The sequence below is a fragment of the Diospyros lotus genome, chromosome 14, assembly GCF_014633365.1.
Source record: "Diospyros lotus cultivar Yz01 chromosome 14, ASM1463336v1, whole genome shotgun sequence".
Taxonomy (NCBI): Eukaryota; Viridiplantae; Streptophyta; class Magnoliopsida; order Ericales; family Ebenaceae; genus Diospyros; species Diospyros lotus.
The window spans coordinates 19734377-19760546 of record NC_068351.1 but is presented as its reverse complement, the minus strand read 5'-3'; the positions used below and the strand labels follow the sequence as shown (position 1 = coordinate 19760546).

The 26170-nt window shown below is 39.0% G+C and overlaps 1 protein-coding gene across 5 annotated transcripts in view; it reads left to right on the top strand.

Moving 5' to 3' along the window:
- The window catches only part of LOC127790791 (uncharacterized), a 100587-nt gene that overhangs the window by 62575 nt on the left and 11842 nt on the right, over window positions 1-26170 (top strand). For all 5 annotated transcript variants that reach the window (XM_052320473.1, XM_052320476.1, XM_052320474.1 and 2 more), the window contains 3 exons: window positions 1919-1989; window positions 2126-2245; window positions 23171-23271. In XM_052320473.1, coding sequence (XP_052176433.1) covers window positions 1919-1989; window positions 2126-2245; window positions 23171-23271 — 292 coding nt within the window. The remainder of the gene's footprint in view (window positions 1-1918; window positions 1990-2125; window positions 2246-23170; window positions 23272-26170) is intronic.

Sequence of the window (26170 nt, the reverse complement as noted above, 5' to 3'; positions counted from 1 at the left end):
CCAGGAAAATCTCTTGTTAGCTGTCGGTGGATCTATACTGTCAAGGTGGGTCCTGATGGGCAGGTTGATCGCCTCAAGGCTCGTTTGGTTGCCAAAGGGCATACTCAGGTTTATGGTCTTGACTATGGTAACACTTTTTCCCCTGTTGCTAAGATGTCCTATGTGCGTTTGTTTCTCTCTATAGCAGCTATGCGCCATTGGCCGTTGTATCAACTAGACATTAGGAATGCCTTCTTACATGGTGAGCTTCAGGAGGAGATTTATATGGAGCAACCTCCTGGGTTTGTTGCTCAGGGGGAGTCTGGGCAGGTTTGTAAACTCCGTCGCTCACTATATGGGTTGAAGCAGTCTCCTCGAGCCTGGTTTGGTCGTTTCAGTGCTGTCATTCAAGACTTTGGTATGACTCGTAGTGAATCTGATCATTCGGTTTTTTATAAACACACATCACAGGGGAGGTGTATATACTTAGTTGTCTATGTGGATGATATTGTTATTACTGGTGATGATCAGGATGGTATTATTCAGTTGAAGAAACATATTTTCCATCATTTTCAGACTAAGGACTTGGGGTTACTTAAATACTTTCTTGGCATAGAAATTGCTCAGTCCAGTTTTGGTATTGTTATCTCTTAATGAAAGTATGTGTTAGACATTCTGGAAGAAACTGGGATGCTTGATTGTAAACCTATAGATTCTTCTATGGACCCTAATGTAAAGCTCTTACCAGGACAGGGGGAGTCTCTTGCTGATCCTGGAAGATATTGCAGGCTAGTTGAAAAACTTAATTATCTCATTATCACTCGCCCAAATATTTCTTTCTCAATTAGTTTTTACAGTCTCCTTGTGATAGCCACTAGGATGCGGTAGTCCGGATTCTCAGGTATATTAAGGGAGCTCCAGGTAGAGGACTATTGTATGAGGACAGAGGTCATACTCAAGTAGTTGAATATTCTGATGCTGATTGGGCATGTTCTCCTTCTGATAGACGGTCTACTTCAAGATATTGTGTTCTGGTTAGAGGAAACCTAGTATCTTGGAAAAGTAAAAAGCAGGAGATTGTTGTTAGGTCGAGTGCCGAAGCAGAATATTGTGCTATGGCCTTGGTAATGTGTGAATTTATCTGGTTAAAACAATTGTTTCAGGAGCTCAAGTTTGGAGAGATATCACAGATGAGATTAATTTGCGACAATCAAGCTGTATTACATATTGCTTCCAATCCAGTTTTTCATGAGAGGACCAAACATATCGAGATAGATTGTCACTTCATCTGAAAGAAGATTTTATCTGGCTGTATTATCACAGATTTTATCAATTCCAATGATCAGTTAGCATATGTCTTCACTAAGTCTCTTAGTGATCCTCGAATTGAGTATATTTGTAGCAAGCTTGGCGCATATGATATATATGCTCTAGCTTGAGGGGGAGTGTTGAGTTATATGGTTATAGTTTAGGGTTAATCCTATGATAGAGCCCATGGTCCATTGTATTTGTATATATATATAGGTGTATAGTCTATGAATTAATTAAGTGGTTTTATACATATTAAAAGCTAGGTTTACTTCTTAAGCTTCACAGTCTTTATATGGCACAGTGATGGAGACAATAACAAATGTTTATTTTCATGTTTCTGTTTTCCCTCTTATTCCTTTTTTTACTGTATCCATTCCCCTTTTTTTTTTTTTTGGGGGGGGGGGGAGTGATTGCACGGGAGTTGTGGTCATTGTCCTTGCCACTCTGGATGTATTATTTCCCTAGGGAATTAAAATATATACTGAACTCCTTTTTATTCTTTTTATCATTTATTTTCTACTTGGACCTCACATATTGATATTGCAAATGCTGTATTGTTTGAATATCCTTCTCATTGCTAATGCTGTACTGTTAAAATATATTTCTCAATGCCCCTTTTTTACTACAGATCCTGAAATGCAAAATTGCATAGAGAAGACACTTCATAGTGGCCAAGCTTCATACAGGGTATCATTGCTGGTATGATTAAACCCTAATTAGTTTTTTGTACTCCTCCTATTGCCTGTTTATATCCTACCATAAGTCACATTTTTACAAATTCACTTGAAGTGGCCTGAATTAATTATTGACTTTTCACTTTGGGTTAATTGTACAGACTGGCTATCTTGATATATGGGAGCCAGCTACTCTTGTGATCAAGAAGGACAGTTACACTATCAAAGGTGGTGTATCTAGTGTTGTTCAAGTAACTGAGAAGTTCTCACCAACAATGACTGTATGATTCTCTTCCCATCTAATCTTTTATATATGCTTATAACTTTTATCGGACCAAGGATGTTTTTAGTTATCATGCTATTGATATTTTCTGATTCAGATTCCTAGTCCTGGTAGTAAGAAAAACCTTTTGGCATGTGGAAATCAATACATAAGAAGTGTCAAATTTTCAGAAATCATGTGTAACTTTTGTTGGAATCCAAAAAGCTGTCTATAGTTCTACTTTACCCTATTCTCGTTTGCTAACAGCATTAAATTTGATGCTGTTCTCTTTAGAAGTAGCGATATGTATCTTAATCTGGTTCTATATTTGGTTGTGTAATGAATCTAATATAGAAATTGCTCTTGGGTCAGTTCTTTAGATTGTTGATGATGCCTTAGCCCTTTCTGGTGAAACCATTCATATTTTAGCATCTTCAAGAACTTAGTTGCACATCCATTGCCAAGATTCTGTTATTGATCAGAAGACCCCAGTGATTATGACAACGTAATTAGGGTTGATGAATTGAAAAGAAAAACAGAAAAGAGATGAGACAGACTTTCTGAAAATGTGCCTCGATCACTAATCAATTAATGATAGGAGAACCAGCATATTTATACAGTTGACCTATCTTTCTAATAGCACTTTAAACATAACGAAATAACAACTACAAAGTAGCAGCTATTACTAAACAAATATAACAGAAACTAATCAGCAACTCAAAAAGGCTTTAACCAGCCTTAACTCCTTCAACACTCCCCCTCAATGTAGACCTCCTGGTAGTAGTAGAACACAACTGCTTGGCCTCATCTGAACTTGAATCTGCTGTCATAAGAGAATGAATAGGAGACTACCGAAGCCCAAACTTGTTACATAGAAAGGAGAATCTGTCCATTGGCAACCCTTTGGTGAAAATATCTGCTACTTGATTCAAGTTAGGAACATACCGAATCTCAATGTCTCCATTTTCCACCTTCTCTCGAACAAAGTGAACATCTATCTCGATGTGTTTTGTATGAGAGTGAAATACCGAATTTTCTGCTATGCTCTTAGTTGCCAGGTTGTCACACCACAAAACTAGAACATGTGATAAAGAATAACCCAACTCAGTGAAGAGGGACTTCAACCGCATAACTTTAGTTACACCTTGGGCCATAACTCGATACTCAGCTTCTCCTACTAAGCGATCAACAACATACTGCTTTCTTGAGCTCCACACCAACAAATTTGAACCAAGAAACACACAAAGACCACTGGTGGACTTTCTGGTCACCTTGCAGCCAACATGGTCTACATCTATGTAAACAGTCAAGGTCAAATTAGAGACGATAGGTGTAAACAACAACTCCAAGCCGATAGTACCTTTCAAATACCGAAGTAAACATTTACAAGCTATCCAATGTTGTACTTTAGGAGCAAACAAGAATTGACTCTGCTTATTCATCACAAACAAAATGCCTGGCTGGGTGTAGGTCAAGTATTGAAGAGAACCTATGATAGTTCTATACAGTGATGGATTCGAGAAACTATCACCTTCATTTGTAAAAGGAACCCCCAAATTTACTGGTGTGTCCCATGGCTTACAATCTCGCATGCTAGCCTTGTGCAACAAGTCCACTGTATACATAGACTAAGTGAGGTACCTTCCGATCTTATCCCTAAATGCTTTAAACCCTAGGAAGTAATTAACAGAACCTAAGGTTTTGATAGCAAAATAGGTGTCCAAATCATGTATACAGGCTTTAAGTACTAAAGAATCAAACCCCATGACAAGGATATCGCCCACATACGCCAAAAGAAATAACACAGCCTTGGGGGTTCATTTAATAAACAAGGATGCATTTGAGACTGACCGAACAAAACCCCAACCTTGTAAACCTTGTCACAACTTGGTATACCAAGCACTTGGAGCTTGCTTTAGCCCATAAAGGGACATCTTAAGTTTGCAAACATAAGAAGGAAATTGAGAATCAATGAATCCTTTCAGTTGTGCCATATATACATCTTCGGTTAGATCTCCATTTAAGAAAGTATTGTTAATATCAACCTATTGTATGTCCCAACCAAATTTTACAGCCTAGGAAAAGAGAACTCTTATTGTTGGAGCCTTTACAACAGGGTTAAAAGTCTCTCCATAATCTATACTGGGTGTTTGTAAGAAACCCTTAGTTACCAAACGAGCCTTGTGTCTGAGAATCGATCCATCGGATTTATACTTGACGCTAAACACCCATTTACATCCAATAAGGTTCATATCGGAAGAGAAGGGAAGCAAATCCCAAGTGTGATTAGACTGTAAAGCAGTGAACTCTTGCATAGTCGTAGTCTAGTGAGGATCTAAGAGAGCTTCATGCACTGAACTAGGTTCTAAGGTACTCAACAACACATGAAGAGAACTAGCCATAGACTGTTTAGCTTGAGATCGAGTAAGCATAGGATGGACTGAAGGTGCTGGAGGAAGTTTGTACTTAGGTACACGAGGAGGTGGAGAAGGCTGACAGATATAATGACTAGAGGAGAATGAAGAAGAGTGCTAAGACACTGTTGGGTTCTCCAAAGGCACTTGAGAGGTGTTGACTAAGCCAACAGTACTAGTGTTTGACAAGGTAGGAACTAAGGATTGAATCCCTCGAGGAACACTTGAAGAAAAAGAGGGAATATAATGGAAAACTTTAGTTGAAGGTCCAACAGATTTAGCCATAGATACTAAATCACCAGAGGAATTGGAAAGGTTAGGATAGGGATACTCATTGGGATTAAATTGGACATGCCTTGAAACATACACTCTACCTGAAGGATGTAAGCACTTATACCCTGCTTGATCATGGTTGTACTCAATTAAAACACACTTAGAGGAACAAAAATCAAACTTATGCCGGTTGTAAGTTCTAAGATAGGGAAAACAAGTGCATCCACAAGGTTGAAGATAAAAATAGTTAGGTTGTGGTAGAATTCTAAGAATTGTAAGATGACTTGATTCAATAAGCAAGAGTTCCGAAAAGGAAGAAAAACAGGGCAATTCGAGAGGCCTTTAATCTCTCCTACTTTCTTGAAAATTCTCGACACCTCCCTCACCACCTCCACCTCTCTTTTATTCCTCATTCTCTAACGGAATTAGAATCCTCACATACAGGTTGTTACACAACCTTGCAATTCTTGTTCTACCCCTCCTCTAACAGGCTGGCTGTTACAACCACTAGCCTAAATCTCCTAATTCCCAAACTATCCCCGATTCCTTGGACGCCTTTGGTATGTCCAGTGAATTGGTGGTCTATCAATACTCCCTCCCCCAACTTTCACCTTGTCCTCAAGGTGGAAAAATGGAAACTGCTGCTGGATCACTGAGTAGGGCTTCCAAGTGGCTTCCAATGGTGGCAAGCCCTTCCACTGAATCAACACTTCTGCTCCTTGCATGCTCTTGGCACTTCCTGAACGCACTCCTAGCACCGCTGAGGGTTCCACCACCATTTCCAAGTCTTCATTAAGCTGTTTGGGCAGCTCCATCGTGGCCTTCATTGCACCCTTAGCCTCCCGTAGTTGGGACACGTGAAATGTTGGGTGGATTTGACAATGTGGTGGTAGTTTTAGCTGGTAAGCCACAGGACCTACCTCCTTCTCAATCTCAAACGGGTCATAATAGCTTGTCGCTAGTTTCTCATTTGCATGGGCAACCAAAGACCTTTGTTGATACAGTCTTAATTTCAAATATACTAAGTCTCCTACCTGGAACTTCACATCCCTTCTTTCCCCATTTGCTCTCTTCTTCATTGTTGCCTGTGCCCTCAAAAGTTGCGCCTTCAGTTCATCTAGGATCTCATCCCTTTCAATCATCTGTTGCTCCACCATCGAGACAGGGGTAGTTCCCTTCTCAAACCTCACTAAGGGAGGTGGTTCCCTCCGATGCACCACTTGGAAGGGAGTTAATTTAGCAGCTGTGTGATAGAAGGTATTGTACAATAATTCAGCCCATGGTAACCAAGCGAACCAGGCCTTTGGTTTGGAGGAAGCAAACATCTCAAGTAGGTTTCCAAAGTCTGGTTGAGTACTTCGGTTTGCCCATTCATTTGTGGGTGATAAGCTGTACTCCTTTCGAGTTTGGTGCCTTGTAGTCGAAAAATCTCCTCCCAAAATCTACTCATAAAAATTTTGTCTCTATTCGACACAATGAACCTAGGAACCCCATGGAGCCTCACCACTTCCCTGATAAAAATTCCAGCCACCTCCCCAACTGTAAATGGATGTTTAAGGCTAATAAAATGCCCATATTTGCTAAGTCGATCCACCACGACCAATATCGAATGCACCTTGTTAGATTTTGGGAGTCCTTCAATAAAGTCCATGGCGATGTCGTCCCAAATCTGGTTAGGAATTGGTAGTGGCTGTAACAGTCCCCCCGGTGACAAGGTTATATATTTGTTTTGTTGACAAGTCGAACACTCACTTACATACCGATGCACATCCTTCTTCATACCCGGTCAATAGACATTTGCTGACACCTTTTTGTAAGTTTTTAAAAACCCCGAATGACCTCCCACGCTCCCATCATGCCTTTCCTAGAGTATTAACGGAATTAGTGCGGATCCCTTGGGTAAGTAAAGTTGTTCCTTGTAGATGAGGTGCTTGTCAACCAGCTGAAAATTAGGATGGGAGGAGGGGTCAGCTTGTAACTCCTGGATAATTTTTTGCAGCCCTGCATCAATGTTTACCTCACTTGCCACCTACTCCAATTGGACCATCTTAGGCACTGTCAAAGCCATCAAAGTTGCTGTGTGACAGATTCTGGATAGCCCATCAGCCGCCTTATTCTCCATCCCAGCCCGATAATGTATCTCAAATTGGTATCCCATCAACTTTACTATCCATTTCAAATATTTTGGACTTACCTCCTACTGCTCCATCAAGTACTTGAGGTGACGCAGCAAGAAGAAAAGATTTCAAGCAAAATCTCTAAGAAATCAAAGGGACCTGGATTCCACCAGAAAGTTTAAAGAAATTTCCAGAATTCTATTAGAAAAACTGCCACTAAGAGAAAAGAAAAAGACTTTAAATACTACCCTAGCAACAAGCAATCATAATAGCAAACCCTAAAATGAAAAAAGACTAAAATAGACATAATCTAAAATAGAATTATGCTGTAATTACTGTTCTGTCGCTGTGCACTGTTCACGACACTGTTCACCGCTACTGTTCACGGCACTGTTCACCGACGCACTGTTCACCGCTATTGTTCACCGCTATTGTTCACGACACTGTTCTATATCATGAGGCTTTTTTGATCCATTCTAATAAAAAATTTTCTGCCCAACAAGTAGTGCCTTTATTTTTGCACTGCAAACACTGTGGCCATGAGTTCTCTTTCCTAAACGGATTTCTTCCTCCCCAACTGACTAAACGCTTGGCTGAAATAAGCAATCGGCCTCTGTTCTTGCATCAAAACAGCCCCCATTCCGTGCCCCAAGGCATCAGCTTCAATGATGAAAGGCTTCTCAAAGTCGGGTAAGGCTAAAATGGGTAAGGATACCATTTTAGCCTTGAGTTGTTGGAAGGCTTGTTCAGCAGCCACATCCCAAAAGAAGTTTTTTTTTAATTTATCCGTTAGAAGCCGAGCCGGCTTACCATAGTCTCTCACAAAGTGTCTATAGTACCCTGTAAGCCCAAGGAACCCCCTCAATTCCTTTACTGTTGTTGGAGTAGGCCAATCTATCATCACTTGCACTTTGTTGCTATCAGCTGAAACCCCCAAATAAGAAATAACATGGCCCAAATACTCAATTTCTAGCTGCCCAAACACACACTTCTTGCTGTGGGCCACTAGTTGGTTGTCTGCTAACACCCTTAACACACATCTTAGGTGCTGTTCATGCTATTCCAAACTATTGCTGTACACCAAGATATCATCAAAAAACACCAACACAAAACGCCTCAAATAATTTCTGAAAATTTCATTCATTAACGCTTGAAAAGTAGCCGGAGCGTTCATCAATCCAAAAGGCACCACTAGGAACTCGTAATGCCTTTCATGAGTCCTGAATGCTGTTTTTGGGACATCCTTGGGCCTAACCCGAATTTGGTGGTAACTAGATTTTAGATCAAGTTTGGAAAAGACCCTAGCACCATGCAACTCATCAAGTAACTCATCTATTACTGGAATGGGAAATTTGTTTGTAACCGTTACCTTTTTCAAGGCCCTATAATCGACACAAAAGCACCACCCCCCATCCTTCTTTTTAACCAACAGTACCGGGCTAGAAAATGGGCTAGAACTGGGTTGAATGATCTCAGCGGCTAACATTTCACCCACCAACTTCTCAATCTCATTCTTTTGTAAATAAGGATAACGATAGGGTCTTACACTCATCGGTGATGATCCCGGAATGAGGTTTATGGCATGGTCTCTATCCTTGCTTGGTGGCAGCCCTTCAGCAGCAGTAAACACCCCTCTAAATTCTGCCAATGCGCCTTTCAATAACTCTGGAACTGCCCTCAGATCTTCCTCAATTTCAGCTGCTAATGTCCCCAATTCCAGCAGCATCCCTTCCCCCTCCTCCTTAAATTCTTTCACCATAGCCTTTAAGGATACCAAGGTCTTGCTCAAGCTAGGATCCCCCTACAAAGTTACAGCCATGCCTCCTTGAAATTTCATTGTGAGAGTCTTCCAATCCACATTCATCTTACCCACCAATGCTAGCCACTTCATTCACAGAATCACATCCGAGCTTCCCAGCTCCAAAGGCAAGAAATCTTCCACAATCTGCAAGTTTTGGAGCTAAAGCTTCACCCCCTTGCAAATTCCAGCCCCTTGAACTGCCATTCCCGTCCCCATAATCACTCCATAGCCTATTGTTTCCTCCCTACTTAAGTCCAACAGTTGCACCAACTCCACAGAAATAAAGTTATGGGTTGCTCCTCCATCAATTAGGACCACAACTGGCTGCTGCTCTATCTCCGCTTTTAACTTCATCGTTTAGGGTGCTGTCAATCCTACCACAAAATTCATGGATAGCTCGATAACCTCACCCCCTTGGGCTGGTTCCCCTACTTCCTCCCTCTTTTGGCTGAGGCACTGGTTGGCATCTCCTTCCTCTACCCACTATTCCTCTTCCTCTACTTCTTCATCATAAATCACCATCACCTGCAACTCTTCATTCTTACACTTGTGGCCTATCATATACTTCTCGTCACACCTAAAACACAAGCCCTTATCTCACTTGGACTTCCATTCGGCCTCACTAAGCCATTTCCAAGGCTGGTTACTCACCCTCCCACTGTTTTGGGGCTGAAATGGATAGGTAAAGTTTGCTACCAAAGATTTAGGAGCTAGTTGCACATGGGGCTGAGGACCCCCACGTTGGAAATTTGGAATAGCGAGTGAAACGGACTAACCTCTATTCGAAATCGATCCAGCTATATTTCCCCGAAGCACCAGGTTCCTTTCCTTTATTCGTTGCGCCAGGTCCATCATTTGCTCCAAACACCTTGGCCTCAACACCCTCAACTCGGCCTTGATCTTCGGATTGAGACCGTTGATGAAGTGCCCTTCTAGCACAGCTTCTAGTAGATTCTCTAGAGGCGATGCCAATGCCTCAAAGCTTTGACGGTAATCCGAGACAATCCCTCTATACCGAAGAGCTAAAAAACGCTCTTGTACCGACCTTTCTTGAGTGGGTAGGAATCGGCTTCGCAACAACAGCTTGAAATCCTCCCAAGTGCTCATTCTTTGCCGTTTTTCTTCCCACTGAAACCACGAGAAGGTAGGTCCTTCCAAACATACAGCTGCTGTATCCACTTTCTCCATATCAATCAACCCATTCATCGAGAAATAACGCTTGGCCTTGAAAATCCAGCCATCTGGGTCACCTCCATCGAAGAGCGACATTTCCGGTCGGCGTCCGCGAGATTCTGTTCGCCAGCCACCCTCGACCCCCTCCGTTTCAGCTTGCCTCCCACCCACCTCGGGCGTCGCCTCTGAGTCACCTCCCCCAGGTGATTGTTCTCCCCACTTCTCCTTGTTCTTCCTTTCTCGTTGTTGCTCTTCCCACTTCGCTCTCATCCATTCAAACTGTTCCAACATGGAAGTAACGTTCTTCTCCACCGATCGAACCTCACTTCTCATGGCATTCGATTCACTCTTCATGGCGTCCACGCCTAGTTGTAGTTGTACGCTATCCTGTATCTTCTCTAAATCTCCCACTCGATCCGTTAAGTTCACCATTAGAATCGCAATGCTCTGATACCAAAATGGTAGAATTCTAAGAATTGTAAGATGACTTGATTCAATAAGCAAGAGTTCCAAACCAATTACAGCCGAAAAGGAAGAAAACAGGGCAATTCGAGAGGCCCTTGATCTCTCATACTTTCTGGAAAATTCTTGACACCTCCCTCACCACCTCCACCTTTCTTTTATTCCTCATTCTCTAACGGAATTAGAATCCGCACATGCAGGTTGTTACACAACCTTGCAATTCCTGTTCTACCACTCCTCTAACAGGCTGGCTGTTACAACCAGCAGCCTAAATCCCCTAATTCCCAAACTATCCCTGATTCCTTGGATGCCTTTGGTATGTCCAGTGAATCGGCAGTCTATCAGGTTGTTTATGATAGAGTAGCTCAGATGAACAAGAAAAATGAAGAACAATTGAAGGTAAAAGGTTAATGAGATAAACAGTTGTGTGGAAGGCTACAACCCAAAAGGATAAAGGCAATCGAGCATGAGCTAGCAAGGTTAGTCCCATTTCAGCAATATGACGATGTTTTCTCTTAGCTACACCATTTTGGTGGTGTGTGTAAGGACAAGAAAAGCGAGGTTGAATGCCACAAGTGCAAAGGTAGGGTAAAAAGGCCTTAAACTCACCCCCATTATTAGTTTGTAAGGCTTTCAACTTTGAGTTATATTGTAACTCAACTGGCTTATGAAAACTTACAAAGGTCTGTAGGGCATTAGATTTCAATTTTAAAGGATAAAGCCATGAATATCTTGTGTAAGTCAACATAGACAATGTAGTAACGATAACCCTCAATAGAAGTAACCAGTGTTGGGCCCCAAATATTGGAATAAACTAATTCCAAAGGGTGTTTAGCTGTGATTGGGCAATTAGAAAAAGGAAGTTGATGTGATTTGCCTATCTTACAGGAGTCACAAAAGGAAAGAGCAGACTTTGGACAAGAAACTTGAATTTTATTTAGCATACGTTTCAATACATGATAGGTAGGGTGCCCTAATTTGGCATGTCGTTGCTAAGTTTAACTCTTCTTGTTTGATTAAGGACAAGGACTTTGGGCTGGTGTTGCTCCGAGGAACCCTTAGAGATGGATTGTATCAATTGGTGCCAACTTTTGATTCTATCATGCCCAAATCATCGCAGACCATCACTCCTTTCAAGGCCTCAGAAGTTGCTGCCAAGCATTGTTCCAAGACCTCAAATGTTGTTTCTTCTTTTCCTAATAAAAATTGTATACGGCAAAATCTGATTTCTCTAGATCTGCCCTTGGATGTAAATGTAGCTCAAGTAGACTCGCCTGCCACCAGATCGGCCTCTATCTCGACCACCTCTATTCACATAGCTTCCTCCACGAGACATATTTCCTCCTCTAGTGTTATTAATTGTAGCATTACCAGGTCTAGAACCATAGGTTGCAACATTGACATTAACAGCATAATCAAAATTCACAAACGAAGAGTCAACTGAATTCTTAGAGGCTAAGCGTTGTTCATGTATAAGGAGGAGATATTGCACCTTTTCTAAATTGATCTCATCCATTTGATAAGCAATCAAACTTACTATTGTGTCGTAGTCATGATCCAGACCATTCAAGATAGCCAATAACAAATCCTTGTCACCTAGAGGATCACCAATTGTAGCTAAAGCATGTGCAATAGTCTTAATTCGCAGAATATAGTCATTAACAGAAAGTGAGTTTTTCTTAACTGATCGTAATTGTTGTTTTAACTGAAATAATTTTGCAACAGTCTGTTGCAAATATAGAATTTCAAGTGAAGACCATAGCTCCTTCGAAGTCTCACAGTGTATCACCTGAGCAAGGACTTCCTTGTCCATTGTTAAGAATAGCCAACCAAGGAGCTACTGGTCTAAACGAATCCACGTCAGGTATGTTGGATTCAAAATTGTCGAATCCAAACCTTCTGCATCGAAATTCGAATTCGGAATGCACTTCGAAGGTGTTTGAGACTCGTTTAAGAACGAAAGGAGGTCAAAGGCTCAAATGGTAGCTAGAACTTGTGCTTTCCAAAATAAGTAGTTACTGGTGTCAAGCTTAATTGGAATGAAATTTAGAGATTTCTCTATTGACGGAAGATCGATTTGCGAATCAAAGGAGTAATTTGATTGAGGCAGAGACGAGGTAGTGGAATCGCAATTAGAAGCCATGGACGTTGGTCGACGCTCTGATACCATGTAATTAGGGTTGATGAATTGAAAAGAAAAACAGATGGAGATGAGAGAGACTTTATGAAAATGTGCCTCGATCACAAATCAATTGGAGAACTAGTATATTTATACAGCTGACCTATCCTTCTAATAACACTTTAAACATAAAAAAATAACAACTACAAAGTACCAACTATTACTAAACAAATATAATAGAAACTAATCAACAACTCAAAAAGGCTTTAACCAACCTTAACTCCTTCAACAGACAAAGTTGTGAATGCTATATTCAATGAGGAGATTCTAAGCACCAAAGACCACCACCAGAGTGTTAGAAGATGACTTTTGGCTAGAAGGGATACTTTCCCTATCTAGTACGCAAATATTGACACTGAAGTCCTGTCCCAGGTTATTGCAGTAGCAGTGGAAGTAATCAGACAGCATTACACCAAGCATTTGGAGATAGTACCTATGAGATTGTTGGGAGATTCTCCACAGCTAAACATGAGTGTTGTCAAACTTCTGATTCATGGGGGAGACAAGATTGAGTTTGGCCACGAGCTACAGTTACCCTTTTGAATTGGGTTGTTGCAAACCAAAAATCATCTTCCAAACGTTATGAAATATCATATATTTATTGGAGAGCAATTTAGTATCGGGTAGGAATAAAGGTAGAGCATAGGTAGAAGGTGGCAGAGCTTTTGTCTTGGTTGGGCTCTTTGCATCTTCAGTCATCTAAAAGAAACTCAACAAGGGTGGTAATAAGACAACTTCGGCAGGAACTTTGCAGACGGTAGGACTAAGGTTCTTTGCAGTTACAGACCAGGACCTTCCTAGGCTGCGAAGTGCCCTTCTTGCTGATAGGCTTACACGCAAAGCACTTGATGCATTGTCAAAGCTCTTCAACTATTTAAGAGTGTGGAAAAGTGAGAACCACGTGTTTGCCAATGCCACCACTATGTAAAATCATAGTGATTTGTTTTTCTCAAGATATATTCAAGGAAGGAGAATAATCCTGCATCAATTGTGGAAGGGACAATGCTTGCTATTGGTGGTCGCTATGACTACCTGCTACATCAAATATGGACTAGTGATTACCAATCAATTCCTCCAAGTATTGTTGGGGTCAGCCTTACCCTGGAGATAATAATTCAGCATTACCCTATGGATATCAGACCATTTAGATATGATAGAAATACTAGTTTACTAGTTTGTTCTAGAGGAGGAGTTGGCTTACTGGCAGAATGCATGGAACTAGTCATCAAGTTGTGGGAGCAGAACATTAGGGTTGAACGAAGGAACTGTGATGCAATTGGGAAGATGTTGAAAGAAAAGGTTGTTGCCCGACTACTAATTGCTACCATGCATTGGCATAGTTCATGTATGAAGATCCAGGACATTGCTGGGACTTACAAATTAACAGGAAAAGAGAAACTTCGCATGGAGATCTACGAAGACAACATTTTACAAGTATAGGAAAAGTAAAATAGAAGGAACATAAAAGCAAAGAGGAATGGGCTTAGAAGGAGAAAGAGAGAGATAGAGAGAGATTAAACAAATAGTGAGAATGGGAACTAGATGATGAACCAGCGGCTTAGTGGTAATAAGTTTCTTGGGGACAAGAAACCTCCCAAGGAAAGGGAATTTTTCATGACCTTAGGAGCAATAGAGGATCAATGTTGTAATAGGGTTACAAAGTTTGTTAGGAGATATTTTGTAATCTATTAGGAGCACATATGTGTTGTTATGAATTCAGTTAGCAGCCAACTATGCCTATAAAAGGGCTACTTGGAAGAGGATGGGATTTTATGTGAAATGAGATTGAAATCCTTTCCTTTTAATTCTCTCTATCCCTCTCTTGGTTCTCTCTAATTTCTCTTTGCCTTTCTGCTAATTTCTTTGCCACCTTTCAATTCTCTCATTCTGATTTCTCCCCTAATTGCAATCTCAACCCTAGGTAACCTTAGGAATGTGACAGTTGGCTTGAAGATATCTTCCATGACAAGCTTGCTTACTAGATTTTAAAACTGTTTCTTGTGCAATCCCTTTATGTAGACATCAACAACTTGATCAATTATTAGAATGTAAGGGATACTGATTATCCCATTGTCCAGTTTTCCCTTGATAAAGTGCTTATCCACCTCTACATGCTTTGTTTTGTCATGGAGGACCGGATTGTCAGCAAAAGAGATCGCATCTTTGTTATCATAGCAGACCCTTACTGGTAAGGGAATGGAAACCTTTAAGTCCTCTAGTAATCTTTTTATCTACATAATCTCACAGATCTTGTGGGTTACTAAATGAAATTCAGCATTAGCACTACTTCTAACTACTACGTTTTGTTTCTTGCTCCTCTAAGTGACTAGATTACCTTCCACGAAGGTGCAATAGTCTGAAGTAGATCTTCTATCTATAACGCTAGCTGCCCAATCTGCATCGGTATAGGCCTTTATTTGTAGGTGTCCTTGGCATATCGTAATCTTATTCCATGTCTAGAACAATGAAGTCAACAAGAAAAATAAATTTATCTACTTTTACCAAGATATCTTCCACTACTCCCCTTAGATATTTGATACTTCTATTGACCAATTGAAGAGAAATAGTGGTGGGTATTGGTTCTTTTAATCTAAGCTTCCTGAAAGCAGAAAAAGGCATCAAATTAATACTTGCACCAAGGTTATATAAAACTTTATCAAAATTAATTTCACCAATAGTGCAAGGAATAGAAAAGCTCCCTGAATCCTTGAGTTTTGAAGGCAATTTTGTTTTGTTGAATTACTGAGCATTTTTCATTAAGTTTCACCATCTCAAATTCCTCTAACTTTCTTTTGTTTGCAATTGTCTTTCAAAAATTTAGCATAACTTGGCTTCTGAGAAATAGCATCAAGAAGAGGGATGTTAATATGTAACTTTTTAAACACCTCTAAAAATTTAGCAAATTGTTCATCCAAGTTAGCCTTAAGAAATTTTTTAGGAAACGAAAGAGGAGGTTTGTAGGATTTTAAATTAAGAGAAGAGGAACTCCCATTTTTTTCTATTCATAACTCACGGTCCTCTTCTTTGGCTTTAAGCTCTCGACTTTTTTCCTCTTTTGTATGCTCCTCATCTTTTTCTTGTCTTCCAAGTAAGGGTCACTTGTTGAGAAGTGAAAAATCTTCAATAAATTGTTGAAAAAGGAGATTTTTTTGACTCTTCAATAAATTGTTGAAAAAGAAGGTGAAATTATGGAGATATAGAATAGAAGTAGGATGGTTAAAGTTGAGAAGTGCATCCAGTATCTTATGCAAAAGTTATAATGAAAATTTTATCAAACGATTATATGATCATATTTCTTGTATGTCTCAAAATGTTGGTAGTTAAGCACTAACATATGCAAATATGAGCATAGCTAAGATGAGAATGTTATAGTGAATGTGGGAACATACAAGAAAAGTAAAAATAAAAAAATGGATCATAGTAATAAGGTTGGAGTGATCCCTTCCAGGGATAAGATCTGGGAGTCATGATTAAGATGATTTGTATAGGCGAGAATAGGATTGATAGATGCGCCTATTGGGTAAGTGGATGAAATGGAGGAAGTCTATAGAGAAAGAGGACGAGGAAGATCAGAGAAAACTTGGTTGAAAATACTTAAATGAGATATAGGATATGTGGGAGAGATAAAAGAGAGAGAATTCAAGCTTCACACGAGAAGATAAAGAAGAAAAGATGATGAAGATAAAGATGAAAATAGATAGAGAAGAATTCAAGATAAAAGATAAGGATGCTCCTTAAAATCAGATAAGGAAATCCTAGAGTAATCCTAATCCTAATATGAAAATATGTTGTTGTAATTGTCATGACCTTAGGAGCAATAAAGGGGTGATATGGTAATAGGCTTATAATAGTTGTCAGGAGATATTTTACAAGTTGTTAGAAGCACATGGGTGTTGTTAGGAATCGGTTAACAGCTAGCTAAGACCTATATAAAGGCTACTTGTAAGAGATTGGAGGGGGATATGTGTGAAGTGAAACTGAATTTCCTTTCCTTCTAATTTCTCTATCCCTCTCTTGTTTCTTCTCTAATTCCTCTCCCCCTTCTATTGAATTCTTCCCCCTTCTTTCAATTCTTCAATTCTGATTTCTTTCCCAATTCCTATCATAACCCCAACTAACCCTAGGGTTGTGCAGTAATCTAGACCTAAATTATAGGAGTTTTTCTAGGAGTTTTTGTGTATATATTTACATCTCACAGATTAATGCAGTCATGGAAGTTGATTCCTCCCATTAGAACTTCCAACTAAGTTTGCTTTTCATGGAATCAAAGCCACGATTCCATGGCAAAATTTCCTATCTATTGTCCTCTTCCTAAAGTTTGTTGACTCCTATAAGCTCACAATATGGCTGAAAATCAAACAACAAGCTAGGCTCCGACCAATTTACCTTCTCGAGCAAGAAATACTCAGGTTCCATCATCTCCAATCACTCTAGACAGCTATTCCCTTCAGATCACTCAGCATAAGCTGAATGAAACCAACTTTAGATAATGGTTCTAGTCAGTTTTGCTAGTGATCTAGGGAAAGGGCAAGGTAGGTTATTTAACAAAGACAGTCTCTAAGCCAAGCATAGATTCAGTAAACTATAGTGTGTGGGAGGCTAAAAGCTCAATTGTGATGACATGGCTAGTCAATTCTATGGAACCAAAGATTGGAATGACTTATCTATTCTATAAGACAATTCTAGAGATTTGGGAAGCCATGCAAGAGATCTACTCTAACATGGAGAATACAACCCAAAGTTTCTAGATCTAGTATACAATTTGAACAAGACAAGGTAATAGTTCGGTCACTGAATATTACAATGCAGTAACTGAATTATGGTAGGAGATGGATTTATTCCACGAGATTAAATGGCAATGTGTTGAAGATGGGAAGAAGTATGAAAAGATGATAGAAAAAGAGAGAGTGTTTGATTTTTTCCTTGGAACCAAGCCCTTTCCATCAATAAGGGAAGTCTTTGTAGAAGTCAGAAGAGAAGAAAGCAGAAAAAGGGTGATGTTGAATCCTTCAGGGATGACCAATTTTGATGCAAGTTGTCAGACATCAGCCTTGGTCTTCTCAAGGATAAAACCATCTAATCCATCCAAGGGAGAGCCCCAAAAAGACAAGCTATGGTGTGATCACTACAACAAGCCATATCACACAAAGGAAACTTGTTGAAAAATACATGAAAAACCAGCAAATTGGAAGCCAAGAAATTTGAGGAAAGGAAATCAAACAGCCTATGAGGGAGAAGTAGAAACAAGGAAATCAAAAAAATCGACTTTATCTATAGATTAGTTGGAGATCCTATAGTAACTATTGAGCCAAACACCAAACCTAAGATAATAGTAGCATCTAACTTGATAGTGTCTCTTGCTAAACAAGGTACACCTAAACTTTAATCTCCCTCAAATTTCCTATAGATTGTTGGATAATAGACACAAGTGAAGTGCTTCAGATCACATGATTGGATCTCTTGAGGTATCATCAGCCTATGAACCTTGTTCTCAAGGTCTAACCATCTCAATGGTTGATGGTACTACAACCATAGCTTAAGGGAAAGGTACCGCTAGTGTGGTAGGTCTAAATCTAAAGTCAATCTTATATGTTCCTGATTTAAAGAGCTATCTTATATCAATGAGTAAAATAACCAAAGAAGAGAAGTGTTTGGTGACATCTTCGGGGAAGACAATTGGCAGTGCTGAGGAAAAGGGAGGCCTCTATTATATATCAAAGCTTGGATAGTCCTTTGGATCCAAGTCACAAATCCAATCCTCCTTGTCTAATATTTCAATTTCTAAACTTATGTTATGGAACCAGCGTTTAGGGCACCCTAGTTTTCGTTATCTCAAAGTTTTGTGTCCCCATTTTTTTATTAATAAAAGAAGCCATTTGTTTCATTGTGAACAATGCATCCTTGCAAAACAAACCAGAAGCTTTCAACCATCTCATGAATATGAGCCTACAAAGCCCTTCCATCTTATTTATAGTGACATTTGAGGACTAGCTAGGACTCCTAATTTGACTAACACTTGATGGTACATCACATTTATAGATGACCATACGAAGTTTAGTTGTGTGTTCCTAATGAAAGACAAATCTGAAGCCTATGATGTGTTTAAGAGGTTTCCTCAAATGATAAGCAATGTTTTGCAAGGCTCAATCCATGTTTTAAGATCAGATAATAGCAAGGAATATTTTTCCAATGATTTTAGTCATTATCTAGCTAAACATGGCATTATTCATCAAAGTTCATGCCCTTACAATCCCTAACAAAATTGGGTGGTAGAAAGAAAAAACCACCACCTCTTTGAAACTGCAAGGGCACTTATATTTACAAGCCTAGTTCCTAATACATATTGAGGGGAAGCTGTTCTTACATCCTCCTACCTTATTAATCGCCTTCCTTCCAAAGTTCTTGGCTTCAGAACCCCTTTGAGTGTCCTTGATTTCTATCCCCATCATACTAGGGTGCTAAACTCTTTATCTCCTAAAATGTTTGGATGCATTATGTTTGTACATAAAAATCGGCCTTCTCAATCGAAACTTGAACCTAAAGCTCTCAAATGCATATTCATTGGCTATTCTCCTACTCAACAAGGATACAAATGTTACTACCCATTTACCCGAAAATTTATTTTATCTTGTGATGTATCTGTTGTGTCATTTGTATTAAATTAGATTAGATGTAAACAATATTGCTGTATTGCTGCATGTATTTTTTCTGTTGATGGGTTAGAATTAATCTCACTTCAAGAAGGTATGTTTCTAGAAGGGGCAGTTGACCAATTTAATTAGTTTTCGGTCAATTGGGCAATCAGTTAAGTCTTGTAACCACGCCCCTATATATCTTATAAATAGGGATCGTGGGATAGAGATAGTTTTTAGCTTAGTGCGCCTAATTCCGGAAAGGATAGTTTTCGGTTTCTATCTTGTATTTGGGATTGAGTGCGAGAGGTAGAGAGCGGCTAGGGATAACTTGTATTCTCTAGGATCATGTTAGCTTTCAGTGTATATGGGCAAGGTGAGATCCCAGTTCTCATTGTAATCTTCCTATGGATGTTTCAAGATAGTGGATTGAGAGGTGCTAAGCAGTTTGGATGTAGGTCTTGTTTCCAAGACCGAACTATGATAAATTAGTGTGTTTTCTTGCTGTGTTCATTGTCTGTTTATGTGTTTCAAATATCGATGTGTTCTTAAGTGTGGTTGTGAGCTATTTAAGTAGAGAGAATCAAAGGGAGTGCTACGAAATACTCTAGCACCATGATATCAGAGCCAAGAAATGTTTTTCAGCGATCAAGATTTTCAAGAAACTCAAGAAATCTGACTCACTCACCAAAAAGTATCATGGCGCCAACAACCTCAAGATTTGACATTGATAAATTTGATGAATCAAATGATTTTGGCTTGTGGAGGATAAAGATGGAAGCTCTGGAACAAGAAGTCAAGACAGTAGATGAATCTACCGAGAAAGAAGCACCAATGATGACTGAAGAACAACAAAAGGCCTAGAAAGAAATCAATAAAAAGGCTTACAGTATTCTGATCTTAAGCTTTGGAGATAAGGTACTTCGAGAGGTCTCAAAGTGGAAGACAACGACAGAAATTTGGAAGAAACTTGAAGATCTCTACCTCCAAAGGACGTTGTCTAGTCGTCTCTTCTTAAAGGCTAGGTTTTTTAATTTCAAAATGCAAGAATCCTAGAAATTGCATGATCATATAGATAAGGCAGCCAAAGTAAAATTCAACAAAACAACAATCCATTCATCTAAAGCACCCCTAGATTACATACATTCAGATTTATGGGGCCCAACCCAAATAGAAACCCATGGAGGTTCCCGATACTTCCTATCAATCATAGATGATTTCTCAAGAATGTTGTGGGTATATGTTCTAAAATCAAAAGATAACACTTTTGAAACATTTAAGACATGGAAGAGTATGGTAGAGAACCAAAAGGGCAAGTCGGTTAAGGTAATAAGAACTGATAATGGATTGGAATTTTGTAATAGAGAGTTTGACCAAATGTGTAAAGATGGTGGCATTATTAGACACCTTACAACTCCCGAAAATCCATCCTCTGATAAACCTTTTTTCGTATATTCTAGAAGGCCTCGTGCCCCTCAAACAAACCCATTGTCAAATCTGGAGGTATGTCCAGAAACTGATGACAATGGTTGCTTGGAAAGGTTGACAATTAACAGGACTGATGATCTTGATATTCCAATAGCACTAAGGAAATGGGTGAGATCATGTACTAAGCATCCTATTTCAAATTATGTGGGATATTCAAATCTATCCCCACGATTCAAGGCCTTCACAACCAGCATTGATGATATAGTAATCCCTAAGGATATATATCATGCATTACAAGATGAGAAATGGAAGGTAGCAGTAATGGATGAGATGCATGCTCTAAAAGCTAATAAAACCTGGGATATTGTCTATTTACTAGATGGGAAGAACATTGTTGGCAACAAACGGGTTTCACAATAAAGTACAAGTCAAATGGAAGCATTAACAGGACAAAGTAAGATTAGTAGCCCAAGGGTTTACTCTAACCCAAGGGCTTGATTATGAAAAAACTTTTGCTCCTATGGCCAAGCTTAATTCTATCCGAATTTTACTATCATTGGTTGTTAATCTAGAATGGAGGTTACATTAGCTGGACATCAATAATATATTCCTAAATGGGGAGTTGGAAGAAGAAATATATATGAGAATTCCCCCGGGTTTTGAAACAAAAAGCACAGGAGGAAAGGTATGCAAGTTAAAGAAGTCCTTATAAGGAGTCTCTAAGAGCTTGGTTCAAGCGGTTCAATGACACTTTTATTCAGCTAGGATACAAATAAGGGTAGGCTAATCATACCGTATTTAAAAAAGTTGAAACTGATGGAAGAAAGGCAATCCTCATTGTCTATGTGGATGACATTATTATTACAGGGGATAATGTCTTGGAAATTGAGAAACTAAAAGGGGAACTAAGGACTGCCTTTGAAGTAAAAGATTTGGGAGAATTAAAATACTTCATAGGAATGGAAGTAGCAAGAAGCAAGGAAGGAATATTTATATCTCAAAAGAAGTACACACTTGATTTGCTAAAAGAAATTGGTAAACTTGGTTGTAAACTGGCTAGTACTCCCTTGGAGCTTAATTAGAAGAATAAAGAAGACAGCAGAATAGAGTACCAAGTAGACAAGGGAAGATATCAACAATTGGTGGGGAAGTTGATCTACCTATCACTCACACCATCTAACATCGTATATGTTGTAAGCATAGTGAGTCAATTCATACATTCTCCCACAAGAAAACATCTTGAGGTTGCATATCATATTCTAAGGTACCTAAAAGGAACCCTGGGAAAGGACTCTTGTTTAAGAAGAGTCAAGATAGAGGAATAAGAGCATTTGTAGATATTGATTGTGCTGGTTCTATTAAGGATAGTAAATCTACATCTAGATTTTGTACAAAATTATTGGGGAAGTAAGAAGCAATCAATGGTGGCAAGAAGCAATTCAGAAGCAAAGTATAGGGCTATTACACAAGGGTTATGTGAAGTGATTTGAGTGGAGAAAACGCTGGAAGACCTACACCTACCAGTACCCTCTCCAAAAATTCTCTATAGTGACAGTAAGTCGGCAATTAGCATTGTGAATAATCTGGTTCAACATAACCAAATGAAACACACAAGAATTGACTGACATTTTGTCGAGCAGGAAATAGAGAGAGAAGGTATAATTCTCTCTCATATTCCTACTGAATTTCAAGAAACAGATATCCTTACTAAAGTTATGCAAAAGCAAGGATTTGAATCCATTAGAGACAAGCTAGGAATGATGAATATCTATTGACCAGGAGAGTGTTGGAGAGATAAAAGAGAGAATTCAAGCTTCACACGAGAAGATGATGAAGATAAAGATGAAAAAAGATAAAAGAAGAATTCAAGATAAAAGATAAGGATGTTCCTTAAAATCAAATAAGGAAATCCTAGAGTAATCCTAATCCTAATTTGAAAATATGTTGTTGTAATCTAGACCTAAATTATAAGAGTTTTTGTGTATGTATTTACATCTCGCGAATTAATGAATTCATGGAAGTTGATTCCTCCCATTAGAACTTCCAACTAAGTTTGTTTTTCAGCATATAATGGCCTTAGATGACAATGGATAGATATGGCTGGAGGTCTAGAATTTATGTAGCTTACCCCACCTAGCCGGATTAAGGCATCCGATTATTGTTGCTGTATTTACCTATTTATGTAATTTATTTGGCACAGTAAATGTTCTATGACTATTCTTTTTGTGTTTCTATGAAAATGGTTTATGTAGATGTGGACAGAGAAAAGATTTATAAACTCAGGAGAAATATTAAATGGTTTGAGATCAGGCCTCCTGCCACCTTTGCTTAATGTTTTATATACATTTTTATTTCTCTGAAAGTTGATATTTTTTCAAGGTTGGCACTAACATCTTTTCTCTCTGTTTCTTTTTCGTTGTTTCTTTCATTTATTTCTTATTCTGGCATTTATTTTCAATTTGTAGGTTACTATTCCATTTGGACATGTTACGGAATTTTCTATAAGTAGTTCTCCTGGGGTTGAGCATATTTTACGGGCCGAAAGCAATCCAACGGATGTTAGTGGGTAAGTTGAATATTCCTAGTACTTGAAAGACTCTAATTTAAATTATTGAATAGGAGGACATTTATGTGAGAGTTTATAGTTTTCTCCTAGTTATGCAATGGAAATAATGGCTTCTGTTTGTTGTAATACTAGATACTTTTTTACTGTTGTTTTTAATTCATTTGAGAATCAAAGTCCAGGGGAGGAGGGTGGCTTTCATTTAGTACCTGAGGCATGTTTGGTGTTCCCACTCCGTGATATTTATAGTCTTAGATAATTACTAACTTGTTATGTAGTTCTTAGTTCGAAGCATTGACCTTTGTGGAATAGAACCACACTCATTGCTAAAAACCCTGTGGTTAAAATATGAAAGGAAAAAGATGAACAGAAAATGGAGAAATATTTTCTCTGTTTAATTGTCCTATATTTGAACAATGTTATCTGGGTCTGGAGTTAGCTTTTATGAGCTAACATTGGCATATGGATGATGGATGTTCCATGCACCATAAATGCTGCAAATTCTATTACTAATTTATACAGTACACTGGGAACATAATTTATCTTAGATTACTTCATCTATTCATGTAAAGGTATAATTAATTTTATTTAGCAATGGTGAAAATCAATTAAGTCTGATCCTAAAAAAAACTTATGTTGCAATTGTATAACTATCACATTCCTAGGGTTAGCTAGGGTTGTGATTGGAATTAGAGGGATAAATTAGAATGATAGAATTGGAGGGAGAGAAATCAATAGAAAAAGAGGGAGAATTAGAGAGAACCGAGAGAGGGATAGAGAGAATTAGTACGAAAGGAAATTCAATCTCATTTCACATGATATTCCATCCTTTTACGAGTAGCCTTTTTATAGGCATAGCTAGTTGCTAACTGAATTCTTAACATCCATGTGCTCCTAACAAATTGCAAAATATCTCCTATTATAACCCTATTACAATAATTCTCTTCTATTGCTCTTAGGGTCATGACAATTCCCCTCCTTAAAATATTTCTTGTCCCCAATAAATGTCAAATCTCCACCACTTCCAATATGCTTTTTCCTTCTCTTCCACGACTTGGATGGGAAAGTTTTGAATAACTTCTGTATGCATAACAAATTTGCAGTGGCTTTCATGTACACCTTGACTAGAACGCAACCAAAATCAATCACTCTTTGTTGGTCAAAGTGAGTAGCTGAAATCTACTGACTATTGTCCTCACCAACTTTCCCCCTCATAGTTCCTTTGATGTGGGCTGGTGCAAGTCTAGAGGATTGGCTAACTGCGACCCCAACTTCCTTTAATATTTCATCACCATCTAGTAAAATTAAGGACAACAGACATGTATCCTTAGAGGCAGTTAATGGATTCCAGACAGACCAACTGCCATTCTCACTTGCAAAAATATCTGCAATCACTTTTAAATGCAGCAATGTAGAATCGTTAGATCTAGAAGTTGTTGCAGCTTCAATTCTAGTCATCACTCCATCCTTCATTACAGTAGACAAAAATCCTAATTGGCCAGATATAGCAAGAACGCACAAAGCAGCAGCAGCTTTGTTCTCCAAAGCCAAACTTTTGACTTCTGCAACTATCTTTCTTAGCTTTCCTCTAGCTACAACTAGTCTCCTAAATTCCTCACAACTTTGAATCTACTACTTACGGAGAGAATTCCTATTATGGTCATAACTCTTAGGAGACTTCGTCTGGTTGCTACTAGGACATGCCTTGATTAATCGTAATTTTAGAGGTTTGGCAATCAAAGTTCTATTATTCCAAACCTCGACATTCGGAACAAGCACGGTGTCCAACTTTCTTCTGGTCTCCATCCTATGACTGAAAGAGAAATTAGTAGCTATCTTTTCAGCGAGTATGTCTTGCTCCCCTGAAACACCTGCTTTAGTTACCTTTGTTACAACCAGCATAAAAAATTGGTTTGCACATTCTGAAATAGCCGCAATGCCGTTATACTATTCAAGGTCAAGGTCTTCCATGTTGGTAGTAAGATACCCTTCTGCTGATGATGTCTTAACATTCTTATTGCCTGTTTTAACCCCAGCCAAGGAATCCTCAGCTTTTCCCAAAACCAAATCCTATACATTAGCTGATTCTCCACATATTGGACTAGGCACCCGAGGTAATGCAAGGGACTTTGCTTCCTCCATCAATCCCTTTAATAATCCTTCATTTTTCTCCTACCAGCTCTGATTAGACGCATCCTGATGTATTAGCCCTTCTTCTGCTTGCGTAACAATTGTGCCCAAATTCATGTCAACAAAATTCTCCTTTAGTGGAGTTTCAATAGTAGTTGTAATAGGAAAATTGCCTTCCTTTGCAGCGTTAATGGCCAATGTATCTCCTTCCACAACAACTCCATCATCTGAATCAACCTTCTCTGATGGTGTCGCAGTGACTATTCCTGCCATTGCCATCCCTATTCGGACATTGGATGCATGAAAGTTTTCCTCCTCGCAGTTCTCACCACCAATTTGATTTATAGCCTGCATACCCACTGAATATCACTAGCTTCCTGCAATTATAAAATGGGATCCATATGGATTTCCTTGACAATTGTAACGGGATTCATTTCAACGTCTTTCTTCTTCGTTGGAACCTCAATAATTCCTCCAGTAGCTACCCTTTCTCCCTTGCCATCTTGAATAACCTGCTTCATTTCAAGTCTATCCTCTTGCAACAATCAATCTGAATCTTAGGAAGACCTCCAATTTGCTAGCTACTCTTACCATAACCGTTAGAATATTGCCTAGGCTTTCTAGACATGGCTTCCAATGTTGTTTCATGAAGCCTCGCCCTCTCCGCCACTTGTTCTACCATGGCAAGACACGTAATTCTCACAAAAGGTCTCAACGCATCATTAAGACCCTCAATGAATTTCAACACAAAGTAAGATTCTTTCAAGGTCGG